The 26973-nt window shown below is 41.4% G+C and overlaps 1 protein-coding gene across 1 annotated transcript in view; it reads right to left on the bottom strand.

Annotated features, from left to right (window-relative positions):
• Positions 1 to 26973, bottom strand: part of PCSK5 (proprotein convertase subtilisin/kexin type 5) — a 448447-nt gene that overhangs the window by 401987 nt on the left and 19487 nt on the right. Inside the window, 1 exon segment of the mRNA XM_032634783.1 lies at positions 10168 to 10272. Coding sequence (XP_032490674.1) covers positions 10168 to 10272 — 105 coding nt within the window.

The raw sequence follows: 26973 nt of genomic DNA on the forward strand, positions 1-26973 counted from the left end.
TTAAATATTTATTCATTCATTTATTCTTCTATTGATGGTCTTTATGTACCAGATATTATTCCAGAATGAGGGAATACCACAGTTAATAAGATGGGGCCCCTGCCCCTACTGAGTTTTATCCCGGAAGGGAAAATCCAATAACAATCAAATAAACAATATGGTTTTGGATTCAGATACGTTATCAAAGAGGAAATTAACACGTTAAAGCTAGACAGAAGCTGGGTAGATGAGATTAAGGGTGTATTTTAGCAAGGATGACTGTCGAAGGTCCTTCAAAGGAGGTGACATTTGCTTTGATACGTGAAGGGTGAGAAGATATCCATCATGCAAAGACCAAAGGAAATATGTTCCAGGCAAAGGGAAAGAGTTTGATGTTTATAGAAAGAGGTCAATGTGGCTGAGAGTGATAAGCAAAAAGGAGGCATTTCAAAGCCTAGCTCAGGGAGGTAAGAAGGGGCCAGACCACGATGGTCCTTAAAGATCATTAAGAAAAAATTGGATTTTATTCCAAAGTCCATGGAAAGTCTTTGAAAGACCTGATCTTTGTACGTCTTAAGAAGCTTACTCTCTGTGGAGAATGACTACAGAAGAAGAGCGGAAGTAGAGGCAATTCTGCAGTCCAAGTCAAAGACAATGGTGGGATTAACCAGGCTGGTGGCAGTGCCAGAGAGGAAAGCCCACAGGTTCACAGCTTTAAGATAAATTTTAGCAGGGAGACCCTCTTAATGGTTCCATGAGGGGAAATGAGGAAAAGGAGAATCAAGAATAGATTGCTTTACTTTTGGCTTGGGCAACTAGATAAATTATGGTACCGTTTACTGGGAAGGAAAAGGTTTGAGCACCATGGTGATGGATAGAAATTAAAAGCATCGTATATGTCATATTATGGTTTAGATGCTTACTAGACATCTAATTGGAGACGTCAGGTAGGTGAGAGAAGAAGATATAAATTAGAAGCAAGGACACCAGCATAAAGGAGAGCCCTGGGCTCTCCAAAATTTATAGGTGAGGTGAAGAAGTACCATCCACAGAGACAGAAGGTGCAGGAGAGGCAAGGAAAAAACTGGGAGATGTGGTCTCAAGAAACTGAAAGAGTCATTTTTCAAGAAGGAGCAAATGATCAACCACTATATTAAGTGAAAGATAGAGTCAGATGAGAACAGAGATGAACTCGCCAGATTTGAAATGTCAGATATCATTGTTGATATCAACAAAAGCAGTTTCAGTATGAACAGTTTTTTAAAAGTCATACAATGTGGAAAGGTAACTATTAAAATAGAGTTATTTTTATGTGTTTGTGCTTCCTTCCAAACCTACGCTGCATATAACTACACAAAAATACACACAGGTCTTTTTGTTTGTTTGTTTTTAAATGTAAAACATAAATAGGAACACATCTTATATGTTCTTTTTATACTTTTTGTTACTTTACATATTATTTTGGAGATCTTTCCTTATCAGTATGTATAGATTTATAACATCATTTTAATGGTGAACTTACTATTTTCTTATAAGAATTTAACCTATGCTTTTGATCCTTTCTTATGTACAATCCATTATACCGTATTATACCATGTACTTCCCTGAGTATGGGCATGAACAATGATGAGGACAGAAATGAGGAGAGAAAATCGATGGACAGAGGAGTTAAGTGCTCACCCCACAGAGATCCAAGCATGAACAAAGACCCCAAGGTTCTTTCTGTTGTACCATATTGCCTCTTTTTATGTTGTAAGAATTGACTGACATTTGGTAGAACTGAGCACAGAAACAAAATTCACAAGCACTTTTTAACAAATCATGCCTTTTCAATGGTGATGTTTTAATTGGATCTCTTATTTACTCTTGCATTCATTAAAGTAAATACGTAAATCAGTATGATTTCTCTTCAAAGCCAAACAATTAAAATGGCTTTGGGTTTTGTTGTTGCTGGCTTCTGTTTGTTTTTGCTGTTTTCGCTTATTCCCTAGGATTACTTACTTATTATATCCTAACTTGCCCAAGAGTTCAACAGAACCTGTGGCTCTAAAGTTCCCATCTTAAGACCTGTTACAGGCTGAATGTTTGTGTTCCCGCAAAATTCACATGTTGAAACCTAATACTCAACGTGGTGGCATTTAGCGGTGGGGCCTTTGGGAGGTGATTAGGTCACAAGGGTGGAGTGACCTAATGGTCACCTATAAATGGGATTAGTGCCATTATAAAAAGAGACCCCAGAGAGCTCCCTTGCGTCTTCCGCCAGGTGAGATTACAGTGAGAAGACGACTGTCTATGAACTAGGAAGTGGGGTCTCACCAGACACCGAATCTACCAGCACCTTGATCTTGGACTTCCCAGCCTCTAGGACTAGAAGAAGTAATGTATGTTGTTTATAAGCCACCTAGTCTATGATATTCTGTCATAAGCAACCTGAACTAAGACCAGACCTAACTAGAAATTCAGAATGTCGTCATTACCCTACATTTTCTAGATCTAGCACCAGCTGCTTTAGAATCTGACACCTTAGAAATACTACATAAATTAAGAAAATAATACAGATTTTACATTTGTACCTTTCCTTCACGTGGCTAAAGTGGCAAAATCCATAATCTACCCTTCCCCCACCCTAACTAATTCCTCTCCCTATTTTTACATGGTCATCACTTTATTTGCTTCTTTTTTCTGTTCTTTTCTTTGACTTATCCTATTTCCTCCAGGCTTCATTTCCTGTTGAGACTGTTGTCAGTGGAAAGCTGGGTAGAGGCACGAGAGGAGCTAGAATGAGCTCCGGCAACCCTCCGTCCTCACCGGCAGCAGCGTCTGCTTCAGAAACGGAGTGCCCTGAGCCAATTATTTACACCTAAAAGATCATTGCATTTCAGGGCTTCCCTGGTGGCGCAGTGGTTGAGAGTCTGCCTGCCGATTTGGGGGACTTGGGTTCGTGCCCCGGTCCGGGAAGATCCCACATGCCGCGGAACGGCTGGACCCGTGAGCCATGGCCGCTGAGCCTGCGCGTCCGGAGTCTATGCTCCGCAACGGGAGAGGCCACAACAGTGAGAGGTCCGCGTACCGCAAAAAAAAAAAAAAAAAAAAAGATTTTTGCATTTCATTTTGGAGACTAAGACACAGAGAAAAATCATACTAGAGCCACTCAGCAGAGTGTGACTGACAGACTGAAACCAGTGTTCAGGTGAGGGCAAGACCGAGGCCAAGTTATGAAGGTGCTAACACCCACCTTTCACGCCTCCCCCGCTTTTTCCCGATGCAGCCCACCTCAGGGGTCACAAACTGGGATGCCCCTCGGATGCATTTTCCTTGGCCCACACGAATATGTTTAAACTTCTGAATTATTGGCCAACATTTAAAATTGGGAAACGTCCTGTAAAAGTGCAGACTTGCCGGCTCTTCTCAACTGGCAACCACGAGCCAGCTTGCAAACGTGACGCCGCAGGGCTGCGGATGCTCCCTTACACACAGCAAGGGCTCTACACTCTATCCTATGCCCAGGGATTTTCTGTCTGGCCCATCTCACTCATCCTTCTTATCTGCACGCCACTGTGGAAATGTGCGTTTATAACCTTTCAGAATGAAATGCTGCGAAGTGCTCTCTAATAAAGATTTGGCCACTTTTCCTAAGTAGCTAAAAAAATTGGGGTTATGACCCAAACTTTCCCATCAGATAACCCAGCAGTGTACAATCTGACTCTCTGGTTTCTGATCATCCAGACATCTGGGAGACCTGAAAACAAGACAGAAAAGAAGGGAAGGCAGAGAACTCGGTGGCATCTGCACCCACATACTCCTTCCGTCTCCTACACTCCTAGCCATCCTGCCACTATACCTGTATCACAGGTTGCAAACTTATGCCTGAAACGCTTCTCCCGGGAGTCTACACGTCCTAGCGGGGTTTTCAAAGGCACAGGGATGCTATCAAAAGGCAAAGACAGGAATCTGCCATAGCGGTTGCACTTCATAACTGGAGAAAGGTAGTTAAAGAGGGTCACCCGGGGGCTTCCCTGGTGGCGTAGTGGTTGGGAGTCCGCCTGCCGATGCAGGGGACACAGGTTCATGCCCCGGTCCGGGAAGATACCACATGCCACGGAGCGGCTGGGCCCGTGAGCCATGGCCGCTGAGCCTGCACGTCCGGAGCCTGTGCTCCGCAACGGGAGAGGCCACAACAGTGAGAGGCCTGCGTACCGCAAAAAAAAAAAAAAGAGGGTCACCCGGAACAAGACAGCCCCCCAACATGCCCCTTGATCATTGCATCCATGTCCTCTCCACTCATCATCACACCCAAGCCCACGCTACTTCCAGAAGAATTCAGGGCATTCTCTAGCTATATGGTAACTGCTTTCATTCACTGGTGAGATGCTGAGAAGCAAATGTGTAACAATCACGGTTACGACACAGGCTAAGAACACACAGCCTCGGGTTCCTGCCCCAGAGAACACAGCCCCTCTCATTCCACCTCAACACATCCAGGATCTGTGCACGTGGCCGCCGAGCACAAGCCCAGGAATGTTGTTATAAAACTGCACTTCACAGAAGAAAGTCAAACCATGAAGTTATTATCACAGTTAAAACCAAAGAGCAGAAAATTGAACTGCCAGAGAAAACAGTCCACGGGAGCACCAGCTGGAATGAGGGCAGGTGGGGTGAGAGGAAGTGCAGCAGCGGCCAGATCAGGAAGCACTTGTACTTGGGGTGGAATGAATTTTGAAGCTGCACCAGGACACCAGGAATCTTGTCAGTGAAAAGGCATGGCTGTGATTCATGCATGGGAGCCAGGCAAGATGGAGCTCAGACACTCCTGAGCCTCTATTTCTAACTGAATAAGGTTTCTTTACCTCCAAAGATCCCCTGGCAGATCAGGTGTATGGAAACAACTTTTAAATGGTTTGTCTCAGAGTTAAAAAAAAAAGAGTTAACTAATGTGCTGGTTGTCTCCACAGAAAAATGACATATCAATCCTCAGTGAAGATAAATTGATTCTGAAATTGTAAAGTGAATCCACGGAGAAATGAGGTTTGACTGATAAGAAGTAGATTGGTACAACGTTTTGGGAACAGGACCATTATGTACAGTGAAGTACCCCTGCACCCTTACCTTACTCCATCACATCGTCTTCACCCTTGAGGCAAAAAGAGAAACTCCATTCGCCTGAAAATCAAATTCTGGACACAATAGGTACCAACAGGGATTAGTCAAGAACTTGAACTTCCCTTTCTCCTTTCACAGGTTTGATTCTATCTGATTTTGCTAATTACCTCCAATTACTTCATTTCCTGTCCTTTTCCTACAGCCCTTTAGCTGTCACTCTACAGTGCTTGCACGCTCTGCTCTAAAATCCTCTTTAGAGGAAATGGCTTACATATAAATGTAACAAATGAGCAATCTCTCTGTGAGCTAAAGCCTTGAACTTAATTCTGGGCCACACTGACAGAGGGACAATTGCTGCTCCAGGAGACTAAGAGAGAGGCTCCAAATATTTAAAGAGCTGTTAAGTGTAAGTCTGGAAGGTAGAAGTAGATCCAGTTAATGGACAGAAGTTACAGACAAGCAAATTTTAGCTCAACATGTTAAATCTCTTTAATTTTATAGAAATGTTTGAGCTCTCTGTCATTGGGCATGTTTAACAGATCTGAAAATAATATTTTTAGGAGTATGACAGAGGGTATGTTAGCATTGGATAGGAAGGAGAGAAGTGTAATTCTAAGGAGCCTATGATTCTGCAATAAACAATACTATATCAATAGTTTTTCCGTATTTGAGATACACAGCCATACACATCCACGCGATGAGGCGGGTTGATAACGTTGAACTTCAGGAAAAAACACGGCAGGAGAGTTGCTCATCCCTGAGTCCAGAGCAGAAGGTAATTCTATCCTAGATTTAGATAAAAATTGATCTTTAAATATATTTGAAGACAGAAAAAAAACGACTGGAAAAGATAAGAGATTAAAAGGCCAGAATCTTCAAGATAAAACCTCATGGGCAAGGGTAGAAGTTGGGCTTGTATATCAAACTACACATGAATAGGACATAAGGGCTAAACGAAGGACAGTTTATGTTCTTTATTTTTGAAAGCCTACTCTAATGGAAAATGTAGGATTCTGATTTTTCTGTTCTGGGTAAGAAGAATGAAAGAAAAGTATCTCCTCCACCACCCCCGCCCATGTCTGCACCGGCAGTTAAAGAACTGTAAAGAACTTTCATTCCAAAGACCTCCTGTAGATACCGCCCTCTTTGACCAAAATGCCACAGGGCTGGCAAAGATTTCTAAGCAGATTAATGAGAGGCTTCTGAAAATGTTAATTCAAGACTGCCCTCTCTCAGATTTAACCTAGGTCTCTTGGAGAGAAGTTGGTGAGTCACGAACACTGTTAGACTCACCCTTCTAACTGCTGTAATATTGTACCAACGCTTTTTGCCAAACTGTGTTATTATCGTGTAGTGATGCCGTCTTAGAAGTCTGCGGATCCCTGTCATTTAAAAGCTAATCATAACATACTGTTAACATATGGGAATCCAGTCTATTCTTGTTCTCCGGGCTCATGTGCCCCAGCTGACCACAGCATTTTCTTAGCACCGGGAGGGTTGTTCTTACAATGTTGCTCCCTTTCTGGAGAAGATGAGGAACAAAAATAACTTCACACATCACCAATGTTTCCCACCAAGCCATTCCACATGGTCCCGTCCCCCTAATCACAAATGTGCCTCCACTCTGGCACACAAATCGCCCACCACACACACACACCCAAGATTAAAGAAAAGGAGACCTGCCTAAGAAAGCAAGTTGTGCGGATACTTTATACTCCCCATGAGATCTGCTGGGAGTGAAAAATAAAAAGTCAGCCTGTAGAAATTTACATAATCTCAAAGTATTTCCCCACAAAACGCCTATTAATTAGGTGGGGGGAAATCGTATTTTAAAATAAAGAAACCCGCCAGACACCAGGTTTCATCAAGTGACCAAAGTTAAAATCATCAGCAATGAAACACGTCAATGTCATGTGCCTCCCGATCTGATACACTGGGAAGGACGTAGCACTTCTCTGGTTTCCTGCCAAACCTGCAGCTAATCATGAAGAAACAGACAAATGCAACTTGAGAGATTCTACAAAATAAGTGGTCAGTACTCTGCAAAAACATTCTAGATCATGAAAGAAAAGGAAAGGAAAGGGGAAGAGGAAGGGAAAGGGGAAGGGGAAGGGGAAGGGGAAGGGAGGGGAGGGGAGGGGAGGGGGGGGGACGGGAAGGGAAGGGAAGGGAAGGGAAGGGAAGGGAAGGGAAGGGAAGGGAAGGGAAGGGAAGGGAAGGGAAGTATGACAGAGTATACCAAGGGGACTTGGGAAATATGACAACTGATGTGATCCTGGCCCAGAAATGAGACAACTGGCAATATCTGAATAAAATCTGTAGATTAGATTATAATATTGAATCAATGTTAATATCCAGATTTTACCCAAATGTTAACCATTGTACTCCCAGTTATATGACAGAACATTCTTAGTTTTGGTAAATACACAGTGAAGTATTTAGAGTTCAAGGGGCATCATGTCTGCAATTTGCACCCAAATTTTCAAAAAGAAACTTATATACATAGCTATGTGTGAATGTGCGTGCATGTGTATAGAGAGAAGAGAGAGAAAATGACCAAGTAAGTCTGACGAGATGTAAAATGTAAACGTTAACATCTGAGGAATCTGGGAAGTGAATACAGGAATTCCTCATAACGTTTTTGCAACTTCTCTGTAAATAACCTTTGTTGTTGTTGTTGTTGTTTTAATTAAAAAGGAAACTTAACCTAAGTGGCGGCCTGAGCTTTTCGCGGAGGGAGCTGGAGAAGGAGGAGGAATGTAGTAGACCCCCATCTCCTTTGCTCTTCCGTCCCCAACACTGAGAAGTGCTGTAACGTCTTGTGTTTCCCTGAAAGCTACTGTGGGAGGCTGCAGAGAGCTCCCTGAGGGCACCACCCTATCCCCAAATCCCCAGAGCCTAACACAGGGCCTGGCATATATTAGACCCTCAAGCAATGGCCAATGGAAGGAATGATCGGACTTTAAGAAACATCTGAAAGAAACTGCAGGCAATCCCCAATCTGCAAAGTTGGTAGAACAGCAGCCCTCCTGTATAAACAGCTGGGCGGCAATGAGGGGCAGGTGGCATCAGAATGAGGAGAAGCAAGGTACAGTCCTATCCTAGGGTATTCTTTATATGGAGGAGGAAGAGGAACTGAGCATGTACCCTGGGGCTGGCCTGAACTGGCTCTGTTCCTCTGGGCGGGGTGGGGGAGGACATACACGCCAGGCACTATGTGTCCCAGCATCTGCGGTCTCCACTGGGTCCTGCATGAGCTGTTTGATGCACTGAGATAAGAAGAATGGAAGGCCAAGCTTCCCCAAAAGAACGTTAAGGCTTGAAATAGCTCTGTATTCAATTCTGTTCTTACCTCCCAAACCATTTAGTACTCGGTTTTTCAAATTCACGTGGACCGGGCTTCCCTGGTGGCACACTGGTTGAGAGTCTGCCTGCCGATGCAGGGGACACGGGTTCGTGCCCCGGCCTGGGAAGACCCCACATGCCGTGGAGCGGCTGGGCCCGTGAGCCATGGCCGCTGAGCCTGCACGTCCGGAGCCTGTGCTCCGCAACGGGAGAGGCCACAACAGTGAGAGGCCCGCGTACAGCAAAAAAAAAAAATCACATGGACTATGCACATGAGGTCTGAAATTAAAATCATTTAAATTACCGAAGTTCAAGAAAGCTTGGAAAACGTTAACAGATGAAAAACGTGACTTTGCTTCGAAAACTTCGCTAATTCAGGAACATCCTAACAGATTGCTTTTCCAGTAACATTTAACTCTGAATAGAGATAAAGGGAAAATATACATATAATCCACAGGCTGCCGGAGTGTTAAGTATCAGGGGATGTTCCTATAATCCACAGAAAATTGGGCCCTACAACAAACGTGCTTTTTCTAACCACCAAGATACAATTTCACAATCATGAACACTGTGTGATAATATTCCAGACAAAAATTAAACAAGAACTGTGGCACATAACCGAGGACAGGACTCCAAAGGGCCAACCTGATTTGCATATTAATTCAAACAGGGACCTTTTTGCTTTAATAAGGAATATCATTTCCAAGGAATCTCTAGGTGAGATTGCCATGCTCACTGGTAGAGAATTGTTGACCAATTTATTTGAAAATGAGCTCATATGATAAACGCAAACCATAATGAGGAAAAGACAACCCTTCCTGATCAGTAAATAACAAACAGTGAATCCACAGAGGAACCAGGGCAGGCTGGTACTGCTGTCCTCACTCCCTCTTTACCCATCACATCTGGGAGGCCAAGCAGTTCTCTGTCAGAGTCAATCCCTTCCTCCAACTTAATAAGGACAGAGGGTTATCTCATCCTCAGAGTTTTAGTTGCCAGTTATTAGCCTGTTTGTCCCTAACACCCTCCAGCTTCCTATCTCCCATTTCAAAGCTGTCCTGCCTCTCCAAAATGGATTGGGAGAATCTAGACATGACATATCTCCTGCTAGGTTCTCCTAGAAGTATGCTTTCTGTACAACCCAAAAGGACTGGGGTCAAGACAATGTGTAAGAAAGATCCCTGCTGAGCTTCCAAGAGGAGCACAGCCAGCTTCTGTCCCTTCTGTGCTCAGAATCCCTCCTGTCTCAGACATGGTCTAGGCCATGGTCTAGGCCCTGGGCCACCAGTGGCATGGCTCTATTAATGCCCGTTGAAACTACAAGGATTCGTGGTGACCTGAGGCCTGACCTAAGGGTTCTGGAAAAAACTGCTCTACAGAGCTCAGATAGAACCTCAGATCTGTATGCAAATAGGCAGATGGTATGGTCTTCTTAAGACTTCAATACTTCTGAATCCATCCCTATCTGTCCCCACATACACTCCTTCTCATTTCTCCATGACAACTCCTACTTCTGATACCCCTGGGCTGTTCTACAACTGGGATGATAAGGGCACTTCAATAAAAAATCAAGCCACTGCCTATTTTTGGTCTCAAGAGGAAGCAAAGATATTGGACCAAAGGATAGTATGACAGCTCTTGAAATGTAAGCTTTCGTGCTGGTCACCAGTTCCTAGTGTGATGTTACCAATGAAAAATGCAGAAGCTCTGCCTCTTGGTCCCCACCCAACTGGTTCTTCTTACCTTTGGTTCCATTGAAATGAAACTGTGTGTTCCTCTGCTTGAGAGAACTGACCTTTTAATCGTCCTGCTGTGATAGAAGTGGTAGTAATCCTTCAGGGCCCCGATCTGCAAAGGCAGGAGGGAAAGAATATAAGAGAGTTAACGTATGAAAAGTCTTCTGTTTTCCTGGTTTTTCATTAAAATAAGAACACAAAAGCAAAAAAAAGAAAAGGTCCATAAATTATGCAGTTGCTGGCCATGCTTAAATGCTACTTGAAGCTTGGTGATCACTTTTCAAAAGAAGGACATGTGATATGAAATGGAGTGTCCTTGAGGCGGTGACCATGGAACTAAAGATTATAATGGGGCAGCTTGGACTCTCCATATCTCCCTTTTAATGTTTAATTTATATGCAGCATTTTAAATACTTCTATATCAATCTGTACCCAAATGTATGAAAGAGAAACAAATATCAAATAGCTATCTGGTTATAAAAACACATCGCATTTTGTTTGCTCCGAGAAATGTACAATGAAAGACCTTGTTAGATTATTTATATCGTTAATTTGAAACAAGTCCTAAGCAACTGATCATTCGCAAAGAAAACAGTACTTAGTTTGTTTCCTGACTTCAGTAGACAGTATAAATACATAGCTCTTATTCATGTGTTGCAAAACTAAAAGTGGAATGAATGGCAATTTCTAAAACAAAACAAAGATCACACGTCCTACCTATCAGCTAAGCTTCCTGTGTGACAATAGTTCAATCGACTTTATCTTAACCATTTCTTTAACAAATTAGTTTTCTCATTTATGTACCCCTTTCTTTAGTTAAAAACAGGTCTGTTTAGGATAGCTGTAAAAATAAATCCCTGTCCATTCTAAGAAAACAAACTAACACAATTCCAAGCAATCATATTCTTTCAGCAGATTGTAAAATGTGGATCACATAATGGAAATTAAACCATACAATGAGCTAAGGCAGGAGAGCTTGGTTCTAGTTTCGGCTGACGGTCACCAGAAGTGTCTCCTTAGCTAAATCGCATATACTTACTATGTCTCAGTTTCATTATCTATAAAATTGGACTTCAAGCCAGTTCATTTCTCAGATCACTACAGCTGTCAAATTCCATTCTTTACCACTGACACTTTACTCGCCTTGGACAAATACATTTAGGGCTATTCCTCCAGAACACCATTGCTCTACCCTAAAAGAATGACCACCAACAAGATGTTTTCCAATTAGGACAATTCAAAAGTTAGGCCTTCTTAATTAATAAAAAGAAAAAAGAAAAAAAAGTCATTGCCCCAGCTTAATTTTTTCAGATAAAAGGTTTACTTTTCATTCCCATCTTTTCATCACATTCTCAATCATTGTCCCGCCCCTCCAATAAGGATGGTCAACCAAATTTCTGTGCCATTTAAGAGTCATCTCCTCACTGGGACTTCATGCTCTAATTGAATGTTTCTTATCTTCATTAAATTTGAATGTCTGAAGTCTCCCATTTCTGATTCAAGTGGAACTGCCCAGATGTACACAGAAGAGATCCTGGACTCGGAAAACAAGTAGGAAATGAGGCAATCCTAGCTGAAACCTCTAATCTCAATGATTCTGGACTCCGAAGCAGTAGAAAACAATGAGGAAGAGGGCACAGGTGCCAGTCCCAGTCTCCACGGGTGTTTCAAGGAGGGTTTTACAGGCCAACTTTAAAATTCCAGAGGAGTAGGGGTAGAATTCAGGAGGGGCTGCATAATCCTCTATCAGAAATCTTAAAATCCCAAGAAGCTTAGAGCTTTCACCTCACATAGTTTCTGTCAAGAATGCTCCTTGGGGGCTTCCCTGGTGGCGCAGTGGTTGAGAGACCGCCTGCCGATGCAGGGGACACAGGTTTGTGCCCCGGTCCGGGAAGATCCCACATGCCGCGGAGCGGCTGGACCCGTGAGCCATGGCCGCTGAGCCTGTGCGTCCGGAGCCTGTGCTCCGCGACGGGAGAGGCTACAACAGTGAGAGGACTGCGTACAGCAAAAAAAAAGAATGCTCGAGTAAATACAGTAGTTTTTGTGGAAAGGAACAGAGAATCTCTGAGGAAGAACTTTTTATCAACGTGTAAAGTGCCAGTATGTTTAAGATCATGTCCACTCAACTATTATGGAACCTCTTCGACTATAGGAAATGACTGAATTCAACTCAACTATTAAACTCAAACTGTGGATGAAATACACCCTGAAGAAATATTCAGATCCTTTGTGGCTTCAATGGTACACACCAGAATGCTGGCCTAATGCAGTGTACGTGGAGCTGGAAAGCGGAACCCTTGTCCTGACTTAACGTGCTCTGGGATTTTGGATACATCACTTAACCTCTTTGGGCCTTGGTTTCCTCAACTGTGAAATAAGGACACAGGAGGTACAGTGGACAGAGACTGGGCGTCAGAGTCTAATGGGGGATAATAGTGTTTATGGGTTAGTGTGGTTATAAGGATTGAATGTAATAGCAGGTACACTGCCTAGTCAAGTCACTGTCCAGCACGTAGTAAGTAGCAGAAGGTTATGAGTTTCCCTCCTAAGTTTATATTCAAATCCTACCTTCCCTCACCTCCTATCCTCTAATTAATCCCTCATCTCTGTCTCTTGGCAGGATTCCTCTTAATCTGCCCTGGTATCACCTCCCTTATTTCACTTCCCTTATTTCACTGGCCAAAAATCAAAAGGGTTGATGATACACTGTTGGCAAGGATGTTGGCACAAACGCAGCTCATACAGGATCAGTAAAGAGCGTACCATGGTACAAGTGTGTGGAGAGCCATTTGGCAATATCAATAAGATTATACACAGTACTTAACCTTTGACCTAGCCTTTCCACTTCTTAAAATTGATTCTATAGGTAGAGTCATTTACGTAAAAGAATGGATGTTAGTTAGAGCAAATTTTGTAAAAGCAAGGGAATGCAAACAACTAGCTGCCATCGGTAGGTGACTGGTTCTATATGAACTGAAATGCATTGTCTCCAAGGTAGTGGATAAAGAAATAAATAAATAAATACAGGTGCAAAAGAGGCATATAATATGACCCAATTTTTGTAGGAGAAAAAAGGAAGACTCTAGATGACATGTGTGCTTATATGCACAGGATATTTCAAGAAGGAAACTTGACAAACTGGAAAAGAGGGATTTTCTTTTCATCATTTATGTGGCTGCATTATTTTTTTAAATTAAACTAACCAAAAATGAAAAAATAATACAAATGAACACGTGAAATAGCACACACACAAATCCCACCTACTTTTCCAGGGGCAAAGACGCTCCCCCAATTCCATGGGACTGATACAAGGGCCACTTCTATTTGGGCCATTAAATCTCTTTAGCAGTACACTCTATTTCATCTCCATCTTTCAGGGATTCTGTTTCCTCTAGAGGGTTATGGAATGGTGTTCACTGATTGGCTGATGCCTCAATTACAGAATGCCTGCGACGTGCCAAGCATCTTGCTGCTCCTCCGCATGTTATTATATTTAACTTCACCTCCCCAAGAGCTTCTAAAGACAAATATTATCACCTCCAACTTGATAAAGGAGGCTATTGAGGCTCTGGTAGTGCCCGAATGTACACAGCTGGTATTGTGAGGTGGTAAAATGTAAATCTTTGTTGAATGCCTAGCATCGGGGTGAATTTAGTTACGTTTCATGGTGCATCCCGTCGATGGGCTCCCAAGACGCATTCCAACGTCCTTCTAGTGAGCCTTCCTATACTGCAGAGCTAAATTCTATGCAGCCAGGGTTCTGAATGTGATTAAGGTTCTACCAATCAAAGGCAGACTGTGGCATCGTGAGGCGTGCTCTTGGAGGCATTTTCGTGTTTAGTGGTGGCTGTGGCTAAAGGTCTTAGTACCTGGTTGCTAGCTTTCTGGGCATTCATTTGCACATCCTGTTTTGTCAGTCAATTGGTAAGAGATTTTAGAAGAACTACAGGGGCATCATAGGGTAGCTTCCTCCTTCCTCAGCTTCCTCACTGAGGCAGAAGCAGCAGCTCTGGTGGAGGCCCATGCTGTGGGGCGGCTTTGGGGGCCTTTTCTGAAAACTTGGCCCTCCTGATTGATACTCCAAGCTACTTAAATAGTCAATACTGAATGCCTTCCAAAGCAGACCAAGCAGTGGATTCAGCAGTTGGCTCCCCTGATTATTCCAAACTGGACAGATGAGAATTTCTGAAAAAGTAGCTTTATATATATACAATCTTGCACAACTTAGAGATCCTCAAAGGTATGTACCTTTTGAGTCATGGGCTACAGGCACCACTGAACCACAGGCTACGGATGACCCACTGTGTCTGCTCTAACATCCTGTTAGATGACTACACTGGCTTCTTGGCTTCTCACAGCCATTCACACCAATCTCCTCTCTCAAGCCTTTCTATACAGTAGCCAGGATATGGTTATAAATGTACATTTGACTGTCATAGTTCATAGGCCAACTTCAAATCCTTGAGTGGCTTCCCTTTGCTGTTAAAATAAATAGTAATATTTAATATTATAATAATATAATTTTAAAGTTAATAATAATAATATCAACATTTATTCTGTGCCAGGAACTAGTCTACATGCTTTATCTAACTCACTGAATAAAAGCACTGTGGCCACCTCGATGAACCTGTCAGCTCTCTCAGGCTGCTTGTTTGCCTTGTTTTCCCTCCTGCCCTGTCCAACTTACAGATTTCCCCAAATTCTGTACTCCTTTTCGAAAAGTTATTTACTATCAGCCTACAAATAAAATTTTTTTAATGGGCAAAAGTTTGAACAGACATTTCACAAAAGATAGACAAATGGCCAATAAGCATGTAAAAAGATGCTCAGATGCAAATTAAAATCATAATGGCACTATACACATACCAAAATGGCTGAAATTTAAAAGGTAGACGATACCCATTTTTAATGAGATTATGGAGCATCGGAACTCTCATACATTGCTAGCGGGAGTAGAAAATGATTCAACATCTTTGAAAAATCGTTTGGTAATTTCTTATGAAACACACATCCTCCTCATGACCCAGCCATTTCATTTACAGTATTTACCCAAGAGAAATGAAAACCTATTTCCAAACAAAACTCATACATAAATGCTTATAGCAGCTTTCTTAATAATAGCCCCAAAATGGAAATAATGCAAATGTCTATCAACAAGTGAATGGATAAATCAATTGTGGTATATTTACAGAATGGAATACCCAGCAATAAAAAGGAACAAAACTCTGAAGCATGCAGCTACATGGATGAAGGTCAAAACAGCATGCTGACACAAAGAGGATACAGTGTATGATTCCATTGGTAAGAAGTTCTAGGACAGTTACTCTATCATGACAGCAAACAGATGAGTGATAACCTTGGGGAAAGCCTGGAGAAACTTTTGAGTTTGGGAAATGTTCTACATCATGACTGTGGTGGTAATTCCATCAGTGGTTAGTGCTCCGGCATGTTGGAACCAGCTCATTGCAGGCTTGCCAGATCCAACTGCATCTTTTCCCAACACCCTCTGCAGGGACATCACATTGCTGACTTGACATCAACAATGATGGAAGTTTTTAACACAACAGGAAAAACTGGCAAAGGCTACAAATTAGGGCTTCTTTTTTCCCTGATCAGTCACTTGTTTAGTATGTATCAGCACGACCCGGGGTATGTACATTTGTCAACACTCATCCAATCTTACACAAAAATGGCTGCGATGGGGAGTATATCAATTATACCACAATAATGGCGAGTTCAAAAGTTATAGCTCCTCTACTGATCTCTGGTTCTCTTTCCCATCTGTAGAATGATTCAGAGATTGGGAAACGTGAGAACCCAGTGACCTGGGGCTCTTCAGCTCAGATCTCCTCCCACCCTCTCAGGTGAGGTGGGGAGGAACCAAGACAATTGTCCTTGCCGATCAGTCTCCAACATCCAGGAGTTAAAGTTTGAAACTCCTGCTTGCTAAATTCCATTCAGACAGAAAGCTACAGAAGCACCGCCTGGATATACTGATTTCCCTTCATTAAAATTTGACTGTGATGCCTCATTTGTACTTCCCTGAGAATATTAAAACCATTGTAATTACTTGCCTTCTGTATTTCAGACTCTATAACATTCAAAGGAGAATCAAAGAGAAGGCGGCCATGATTGCTTTCCCCAAAGTCACCAAGAATACTCCAACTTCAGGGCCTTTGCGCCTGCTTTTCCTCTGCCCAGAATGCCCTTCTAGAAATCTCCGTAACTCACATCCTCTCTGCTTTCAGGTGTTTGCTCAAATGCTCTCTTCTCAGGGAAGATTTCCACCCAGTTGACCACCCAATTTGAAACTGCTGTCTCCAGCATACCCCACTGCCCCTTCCCTGATTTATTTTTCCCCTTCACATTTATCACCACTTAACATATTATATATTCCCTTTATTTGTCCCATTTATTGCTCATCTTCCCCTACTAGAATGTTAGCTCCAGAGGTCAGGAATTTTTGTTTCATTCACTGCTGAATTAGACTTAGCTCCTATTAACAGCGCCAGGCATACCCAATAAATGTTAGAATGAATGAATGAATGGTCCCTGATATTCAGGAAATCAAAGCAGCAGTGAGCATGTCTCTAAACCTTAGGGAAGGCTTCTTGCAAATCTCTTTATAACCCTTTCTGTGATACAACATTAACATATAACATACATTTATACTTAATAAATGTTGAATGAATGAATGACATTATTACATGTAAACATACCTGAAAATTAAGAGTTTACTACCAACAACCACCTAATTACCAAAGTCTGCCTTTGTATTTCCCTCTCTTATTTCATCATAGTCAATGATCTATTGGAATCACTGAACAAACGTGATATTTATAACAAGGCTGTTGAACTTATTAAATTAGAAGGCGACTCACTGCAGAAATCTGCTGAATTGCTAATATTTGTGAAGTACAAACTAAGTGCCCAGCATCACTGCACTGTGTCCTCACGGCCATATGAAGTAGGTATCACGATTTCCATTTTATATGCACGGAAGCAGAAGCTCACAAAGTTTACGAACTTGCCTAGGGCCACACAGCAAAGGGCCAAGCTCAGGTTGATTCTGGGCAGTCTAACTCCAGAGCATATGTTCTCAACTACTCTAAAAGATGTTTAAAATAAAAGGTTTCTAAGGATGAATGTAAAACAATTACTCAGAAGACTGTGCTCCTAAGAGTTGTACACAGAGGGGATGTTTTCTAGGGATATTTCTATCTACTTTGAGCAGATCCAAAAGAGAAAGTGTTGACAAGCATCTTTGAGAGTGAGAGAGAGCCCATTCCTGTCCTCTGTGGGGGGCAAGGAACTTGCTCTCAGTTTCCTGTTCTACCATTGACCCCAAGGAACTTACATTAGTGTCTTCTTTAGGTGAGAAATTATCTTTAAGGGCTTCCCTGGTGGCGCAGTGGATAAGAATCCGCCTGCCAATGCAGGAGACATAGGTTCAAGCTCCGGTCCGGGAAGATCCCACATGCCGCGGTGCAACTAAGCCCGTGCGCCACAACTACTGAGCCTGTGCTCTAGAGCCCGCGAGCCACAACTACTGACGCCCGCGCGCCTAGAGCCCGTGCTCCGCAACAAGAGAAGCCACCGCAATGAGAAGCCCGTGCACCTCAATGAAGAGTAGCCCCACTGGCCACAACTAGAGAAAGCCCGCATGCAGCAACAAAGACCCGACACAGCCAAAACTAAATAAAAATTTTAAAAAAATTTTTTTAAATTATCTTTAAGGCACACCTTCACCTTGAAGTTCAAGGGGCATTCTAAGCTTAACAAGTACAATACCTGGCACCAAGCATCTTGGATGTTACTCCATGGAACACCACAAATGACATGAAAAATGTCTTCCTTAGACTTTAGTTTCAAGTCAATCACTCAGCTCTTTAGAGAATGACATTAGAATACATGAACTGAAAGATAATAATTTTGTGCTTTTTTGTTTTGTTTTTTTCTAATGCAGTACGCAGACCTCTCACTGTTGTGGCCTCTCCCGTTGCGGAGCACAGGCTCCGAACGTGCAGGCTCAGTGGCCATGGCCCACGGGCCCGGCGGCTCTGCGGCATGTGGGATCTTCCCGGACCGGGGCACGAACCCGTGTCCCCTGCATCGGCAGACAGACTCTCAACCACTGCGCCACCAGGGAAGCCCTAATTTTCTGTTGTTTTAAGCCATTAAGTGTGTGATCATTTGTTACATACGGCAGCAGGAGGAAACTAATACTAGGTAGAACTGGTATCTCGGTAGACATCCATGAGAAGCAAAGGAAACGAAACTAGACTATTTGTATTTGGAGCCTGTTTATTCTTCATAATCTTCAGGACTCTCTGGGTATTCAGTTATCAATTTCTAAGTAGCTATACCAGTATAATAATAGTGATTAGTATCAGCCCAGTACTCTGCTCAGCACTTCGTTAGCATTCCCTTGCTTAATCCTCAAAACAAACTGAAAAGCAAGATAAAGCAACTGGCCCAGCAAAAGAGAACCGGTAAGCAGCTTGTTTATTCAAAGCCAACGTATAATTAATACTACTAATAACGACAGGTACCACTTACTGCTTTCCTACATTATCTCCAATCTCTCCAACAACCCTGCAAAGGAAGGAGAATTATTCTAATTTTATGGAGAAGGAAATGGTCCAAACCTGGGAGAGGCTAAGTAACATGCCCAAGTGAGTTCATCTTAAAAAGCGGGTGATCAAAAACATCCTGTCTACAAATCCCAAGCAAGCAAGAAACGGACACAGCAATTTCACCAAGAAAATGTAAGAGCACCAGATTTTCCCAAGTTCAAGTGAGAAACCTACAGTCTACCCCGCTATTCACACAGGACAGGAAGTTTCCCTTGAAGCAAATCACGAGAATGTCAGAGTTGGAAAAGACCTTAACAGGATTTTGATCTGCCTTTCCTCACTGAATGCAGGGATCCATTCTTCAACCTTTAAACATAGAGCACTGCGTTTTCTGAGACAGTCCATTTGTTAGGAAGTTCTTCCAGATAATTAGTCTAAATCTACTCCTCATTCCTGGTTCTAGCTTGTGAGGCCAACCCAATAGGGTCATCCCTCTTCTGCATGCCAGACAGCCAACACGTCCCTACTGGGTCTTCCCTGTTCTTGGCTGAACATCCGAGTTTTTCCATTTTTTTCTCATGTGACAAGCCTTCGCAAGGTTGCTTCCCCTAGACGTGCCAACATCCATAATGCCTTCCCAGAAAACTTGGAACCCAGAACATAACACAGCTCAACTCTAGGTATGGTGGAGCCAGGATGGAGTCATGATCCCATGACCTCCCTGGGCAATGTATTTCTATTAGAAGTAGCTTAGAACTGAAATATTTTTAGCTGAATGAACTTGGCCAACTGAAAAATCCTCAGATGTCCTTTTTAATTTGGTTCTCCTCCAGTCTATAGTTTAATCTCTTAAATGTAAATGATAGAAATTTACATTTCCGTTGAACATTGAATGTCATTTTCTATATCCTACTCTATACATTTACAGCCTGCCAAGACATTCACTTATTTACTGAGAGCATACTCTATGTCAAGCACTGATCCAAAGACACTGGAGACAGAGTGAACAAGACAAAGACCCTGCTAAGATGCAGATAACATTCTGACTTGACTCTGACAACCCCGCTCTGTCAACTGCAAGTTTGAAATTTACATTTTCCCTATTGAATCAGAATATTTCTCCCAAGAGAACTGAAATAATTTTCATATTAGTCCATTATAGATAAGCATGGGGTTTAACATTCAACGTATAACATGTTTGGAACAGTTATTTAAGAATGAACTGTAAACGGCATTAGGCTTTTATTTTCTTTGATCCATTTTCATCCAAAATGAATAATTATATCCTTAATGTAATATAATCCGTGTACTGTATTCCTCAGATAAAAACATTTATTACTGCTATTTATAGTCAGTTATTCTTTCCAAGAGCTTTTAAAAACTCATCTGTAAGTAATTTCTGGAGAAATGAAAAGAAATTATTGTTTAAGATTTAAACTATTCCACCTGCTTATAAGACACACATCACACACACACACACACACACACACACACACACACACACACACACACGAAGTAAGAGTCTAAGAAAGGCTGAGCCAGAATGAGTACACACAGCCTATATTTAGATCTGTATTACTCCTTTCATTACTGATCACTGTTGCAACTTGAAAGCATTTCCACGTACTACATGGAAGCAAACACAAAATAGTACCTATTTTGATAGGCGGCAACATTTCTAGAATTACTCCAGGAACAGTAAATTTTCTCTTTAGAGTCAATGATTCTCAACCCTTGCTAAACATTAGAATAACATGGAGGCTAAAAAAAAATACTAAGTGTTCGTTTCCCCCCATGTCCACCCCAGAGATTCTGACATAAGGATCTGAGTTAAAAGCTAGGGCATGAGTATTTTCTTTTAAAAAGCATTCTAAGTGATTCTACAGGTGAACAACCACTATTCTAACCCATCCATCTCATTCTGCAGAAATAGAACAATTTGCTCTGAACTCTGCAATCTCCGTTCAATTATTCCTATCTCGTTAATTAAAGTACATGTAAATGAGAGAATACCTAATTAATGTGATCTCAGCACTAATGTAACTGGTGTGTTTTGTTCTTTTATTCATCCCTTAATTATTTCAAAAGCCATCTCTCCCCAAAATAAAGTTTTTAGAAAAATGTATTTAGTATAACCAGATTAGTAATTTCCAATATTTTATCATACTGGTAAACAGAGGCTAGTCTGAGCTCTACAGAATTTTAAATCACACATTTTATTCCTTCTTTCTTTCTTTTTTTTTTTTTTTGCGGTATGCGGGCCTCTCACTGCTGTGGCCTCTTCCGTTGCGGAGCACTGGCTCCGGACGCGCAGGCTCAGCGGCCATGGCTCACGGGCCCAGCCACTCCGCAGCATGTGGGATCTTCCCAGACCGGGGCACGAACCCGCGTCCCCTGCATCGGCAGGCGGACTCTCAACCACTGCGCCACCAGGGAAGCCCACACGTTTTATTCTTAAAAAGGAATATTCCGAGAGTAGAAGCTGTGAGCATTAAGAACATGTGATAGCTACCAAATGTAAAATAGCTAGCTAGTGGGAAGCAGCCGCATAGCCAGGGAGATAAGCTCGGTGCTTTGTGACCACCTAAAGGGGTGGGATAGGGAGCATAGGAAGGAGACGCAAGAGGGCGGGGATATGAGGATATATGTATATGTATAGCTGATTCACTTTGTTATAAAGCAGAAACTAACACACCACTGTAAAGCAATTACACTCCAATAAGGATGTTAAAAAAAAAAAAAAGAACATGTGATAGAAACTATGTGTGCTCAAGACAGTTGATGGCCTTGTCAACCTCAGTTAAAAAACTTATTAGATGGAGAAGCTCCGTGTCTTTTCTTATGGCTGTTCAGAGATGCCTTGTTCCTTTGTCCCTATCTTGGTCCTTCCCGGGGACTGGCAGGGTTAACGCTTGCAGGGTAGTGAACTTAAAAACAGGGTCCAGAGCAGGGGATAAGCAACAGCATCTGTAGCACAATGGCAGATGACAGGTGGGTGAGGTATCCATCCAGGCGTGAATTTCTCCATCTAGGCAGATGTGAAGTTGGGTCCTACTTTTATAGCTCCTGAGGCGCTGCCACTGTAGGCAGCTATTGGTCATTTGTATTAAAGATGTCACAGATACACAACTAGTAGAACAGATCAAATAAAAGAAAAAAAAAAAAACAGCAACACCAAGTGATGGTGAGGATGCAGGTAAATCGAAGGTCATCCAGTGTTGTTGGGTAACAGTTTGTCAGTTTCTTACAAAATTAAACATTCATTTACTATATGACCCAGAAATCCCACTCCTAAATATTTTCTCCAAGAAAAATAAGAACTTGTGTTCATCCAAAAACTTGTACATGAATGTTTATAGTGGCTTTAGTCATAATCACCAAAAACCGGAAACAACCCACTGGCCTACAACTGGTAAATGAATAAACAGCCCGGTGAATCCATACAATGGAATACCACTCATCAATTAAAAGGAACACATTATTGATTGATTAATTAGGGATGAATCTCAAATGCATTCTAACAAGGGAAAGAGACCAGGTTCAAAATGTTATATATAAATGCACATTCCACTAATATGACATTCTGGAAGAGGCAAGTAGACCAGAAAATACATTAGCAGTTGCCAAGAATTGGGGGTGAAGCAAAAGGCTGATTACAAAGGAGCACTAGGGAGTTTTTCTGAGGTGACAGAATTGCTCTGTGTCTTTATTATGGAGGTGTTTACATGACTATATGCATTCATCGAAGCCTACAGGAATATACAGGGAATGTTACTGTATGCAAATGATACCTCAAATAAACCTGATCCCCAAAAATTGTCCATAGGGGAAAGCCCGGTCATCAAAGTGAGTTAGTTGGAAAGGTGATGCAAATGGAAAAGCAAAAAGTTTAAAAAGCTGTTTGGATTAAAATATATTATCAAATTGGCTTTATTTGATTAAGGAGCTTCCCTAAATCCATCGCAACCACTTCAACATTTGGAATTACACAGTGCAAACAGCAACACTGAGAACCATTCACAATATGTAAATCTTTCCTTTTATCAAAGGAATGAAGTCTTGCAACATATTTTACTACGGACCTGCTTTCCAGGAACGTGACCACCTTAGCCACAACAAAATATGACTGATTATGCTAAATAATGGAGTCATTTGAAGCTACTGTAAACTCTGAAAATATGGCTGGTAATTTTGAAACAAAGATGAGAAAGCATAAATGGCTCAGTCTCCTAAGTGCTGTTAACTCTACACCTAATATAACTGCCTTGAAAGTAAGTAAAAATCTATATAAATTGGTAGTTCTTGAAGTGTGGCACCAGGATTAGAGGCATCAGACCAGCAGTAGTCGCGTCATCAGGAGCTTAGCAGAAATGCACATTCATGTGTTCCACCCCCACGTGAATCAGAATCCAGTCATTTCCCTGCTCAGCAAACTCTAAGTTCAAGAGATGAGGAAGTGGCCATCATGAATGGCTGATGAAAAAAACATCCAAAAAAGGACACAAGCACATTGCTGTCCATCTCCACCCATGCAGTCAAGATGAAGTACAAACCTACCCTGCCATACGCCCATACAACCTACATAGTAAGAAAGGGTTTTAATTACAGGCTTTACCTTTTTAAAACGCTCTGAGCCCAATCTATATTTAAAATGAAATTGGATTTCAAGTAGAATTTTATGCAAACTCAATTTTTGGAGATAATTAAAAACATTTATAATGTTCACAGTACTAAGAGAGGTGTAGTTATCTGTGATAGATCAGTTCATTCCATAACCAAGTGAGTGAAGTTTCAGAACTAAAATTTCACAGGTGATATACATACTAATAATTGTAACTATTAAAAATCAAAAGTCGTCTCCCAATAACCATTGGGTCCTGCCATATTCTACTTTATGTGGACTATATCTTCTTAGCTTTTTCTTTTCATGTAAAGGATGAATAATGATTTCTAAATTTTCAATAAATACCTCAAGCCGTAAAGATCAGAACATGTTTTTCTTCCTCTTTTCAAGTAAAATGTTTTGGTATTTCAACAGATGTCTTAGTAGAAAAATGCTATTTTCATCCATCCGAATGAGAGTTCATCAAGCACAGGCAAGATGAATAAAGTAGTCCCAAATATCATCATAATTATACCCGCACATACGCTCAATTTATAAAACAAGGCTTTATTTGCATTAAATTATCAACGTCTCCTCTTGGAGTCCTGCTTTATTGATACTAACTGTCCATGCTATCCAAGGGCTATAAATTCCTTAATTCTGCACAAATGGACTATCTAATCTTTCAATCATCTAGGGGCAGATATTTAATCTGATGCCAGTTCCCAGCTGACATTCAGTTCTTCTGTGGATGAATACTCACAGGCAACAACATCTGAACATCAGTTTAAGCAAAACACCACCATGGTAGATCTGTTGCCCCTCACCTCCATGCATACACTTGGCCCAAAACACGTGTAAAACTAATGCCAGTGTTTTGGATGATCTGCATATTTTAGCACCATTGCCCACTTTAAGAATTTTACAATTTTGTAAACAGGATCAATAACTCATCAGGCCACATGTTTTTGTCTTGTTTTATCCTAGGTAACAGCAATATTAATTTCCACCTTTAAAGTGCTTTCCCTTACACTGTTCTGTTTTTTGGTTTTTTGTGTGGTACGTGGGCCTCTCACTGTTGTGGCCTCTCCCGTTGCGGAGCACAGGATCCGGATGCGCAGGCTCAGCGGCCATGGCTCACGGGCCCAGCCGCTCGGCGGCATGTAGGATCTTCCCGGACCGGGGCACGAACCCACGTCCCCTGCATCGGCAGGCGGTCTCTCAACAACTGTGCCACCAGGGAAGCCCTCTTACACTGTTTTTTATGAGTAATTAAGATAATGTTATACCCCTTTGTAAAACTGGCCATTTACTTCCTGTTATTTTTATAATAAAATAAAATAGGGTTAATTTGGCCCAAGAAGGGCTACCAGATCTGGCTCCTATTTACCTTTCTATTGTCATCTTCTAACACTTCTCCCCTTCACTGAATCCAACCCCATTGGCCTCCTTTCTAGCTTCAGGACCTTTTCACTTGCTGTCCCATTTGTCTTGGCATTCCTTTTTCTCCAATCTCCCATTGCCTAATTCCTTCTCCTCTTTTAGATCTTAACTCAAATATCACTTCCTCAGAAGAAAATCTTCTCTGACCTTCTCCAGTTCCTCTCCATCTGATCAAGCTGTTTATTTTCTAAGTTTTAAAATATTGGTATATTGGCTGCACCCACCACAGTGCCTGGCACAGAACGGCTACCCAATAAGCATTTATACAATGAATAAATGAATGAATGAACACTGTGAAATAAGTGAAGAATTATTACCTTAATTTTCCAAATAATAAAACGGAAGCCCAGCTAAATTCAGCAATTTACCCAACTTTATACTATGAGCTAGTAATAGAAACAAGATTTTTCTGACACTAAGCTCAGTGCTAGTTTCACTATTTGATACAAATCCTAAATAGACTTAAAAAAATCACAATTTGTGCTTAGAGTGATATTTTCGACTCTTATTAAAGTTTCAACTCCAACACGATTAATTGTAGGATTAATACCTTTATCTCAACAATTCCTGAGCTTGTCTGAAGTTTTTAATTTTTTTTTTCTTAACATAAAAAGTCCATTGACCTTTATCTCAGCAGCTTGCTTGATCTTAAATATATGTCAAATAACCCAAAAAGAGAGTTTAAATAACCATTATGCCGACCAAGGAAATGTTTGCATCCATAAAATAGAAAGTTAGAAGTGATGTTTAAGAAAATGTACTCAGGAGGTAGACTGAGTTATAAGTATTTCTCTTCTATCATTCCTAAGTACTTACTGTTGACATAAAAGATAAACCAAATACCGTGTTTTACCAAAAGAATCATTGCAACGTTTACAGTATTTTGCAGTGACTGAAGACAGATACTTATCTGGACAAATATCTCACATCTGGATAAATGAAGAAAAAGTAAGTGAATTTAATATATATTAATCTTCTATCTGAGGTGTCCACAGGACTAAAAATTAATCCATGAATTATTTTGATACTCCAAACACTGGATATTGCCTGACTGCTACATTTGTATCGCTCAAATAGAGGCAGGCAATTTAGTAGAAAAAAAAGGTTTCACAAGTTTTCCTCCCTCTTAGCTCAAATATGGCGACATTCTGTAGCTAAATTGTGAAATAGATTTAAAGCCCAAATAAACTAAAGTGATAAAGACCCAGGGTGGAGGATGGTTTGGGCAGGCACAAGTCCCATTTCAAATGTATCATATTAATTTCAATTCTTACAGTGACTGCAGTAGATATTCTGAAATGTCTCTATACTGTTACTTTAGTTACTGCCTAACTTCCTACCCCTCATCACACAGTTTAATAAACCCGCCAAGGAAAGCTGAGTTTAGGTTACAGTCATGGCTAAAGGCACCCCCATTATAATACGGTCATATTCCTATTTGCAAAAGTGACCACTACACCCACCTTTCCCAAAACGAACCTTGTGACCCTCCCCAGGAAAGAGCTCTCTGGTTCAAGAGACCAACCGAGGTATTCACGCTTTAGACATTAGATCAATCATTGACCTCCTTACTAAACAGCCACCACAATAAAAATGACCTTTTGATGTACCAAAACCAGGAAAAAACATCTAACATTTCTTTTCAAGGTAGTTTAATGAAAAGGGTATAAAAGTGAGATTTTCACAGAAGTAGGGAAAAAAATATTGCCTCCAAAACCGAGATTTTTTTTTCGTACACCACATCCCTAAATATGCAAACACCTTTGACAAATTTTCCCCATTCATATATCTCCTAAAGAGACACAGACCCTGATAAATACAAAAATTATTAGCAATACTTACTAAAGAAATATATGTTCTTCCTATAAAGGATCAAGATGACTAGAAAAGCTTCTCTATATTATTAGTAAGACAATTCTCAGGAGTCACCTTTAAAATCAGAGCTTGAAGGTACTAGAATTCAGGTCCGCTAAATGCCCAGTTCATTGCTCTAGCCATACCTCTTCTTCTGAGGCCTCAGATCCTTCATCTTTATAATGAGGGGCTTGGTGGTACAATTGCTAGCAAACCTGAAATCCAACAGGTCTCACTACCTATCGGGGGCATTTACGTTTTAGGAGACAATATTACAGGACTCCTCCAAAGCCATAGATTGTTGGAAGTGGCATTTGTCTTTCAAAACAAACAA

The sequence above is a fragment of the Phocoena sinus genome, chromosome 6 (assembly GCF_008692025.1).
Source record: "Phocoena sinus isolate mPhoSin1 chromosome 6, mPhoSin1.pri, whole genome shotgun sequence".
NCBI lineage: Eukaryota > Metazoa > Chordata > Mammalia > Artiodactyla > Phocoenidae > Phocoena > Phocoena sinus.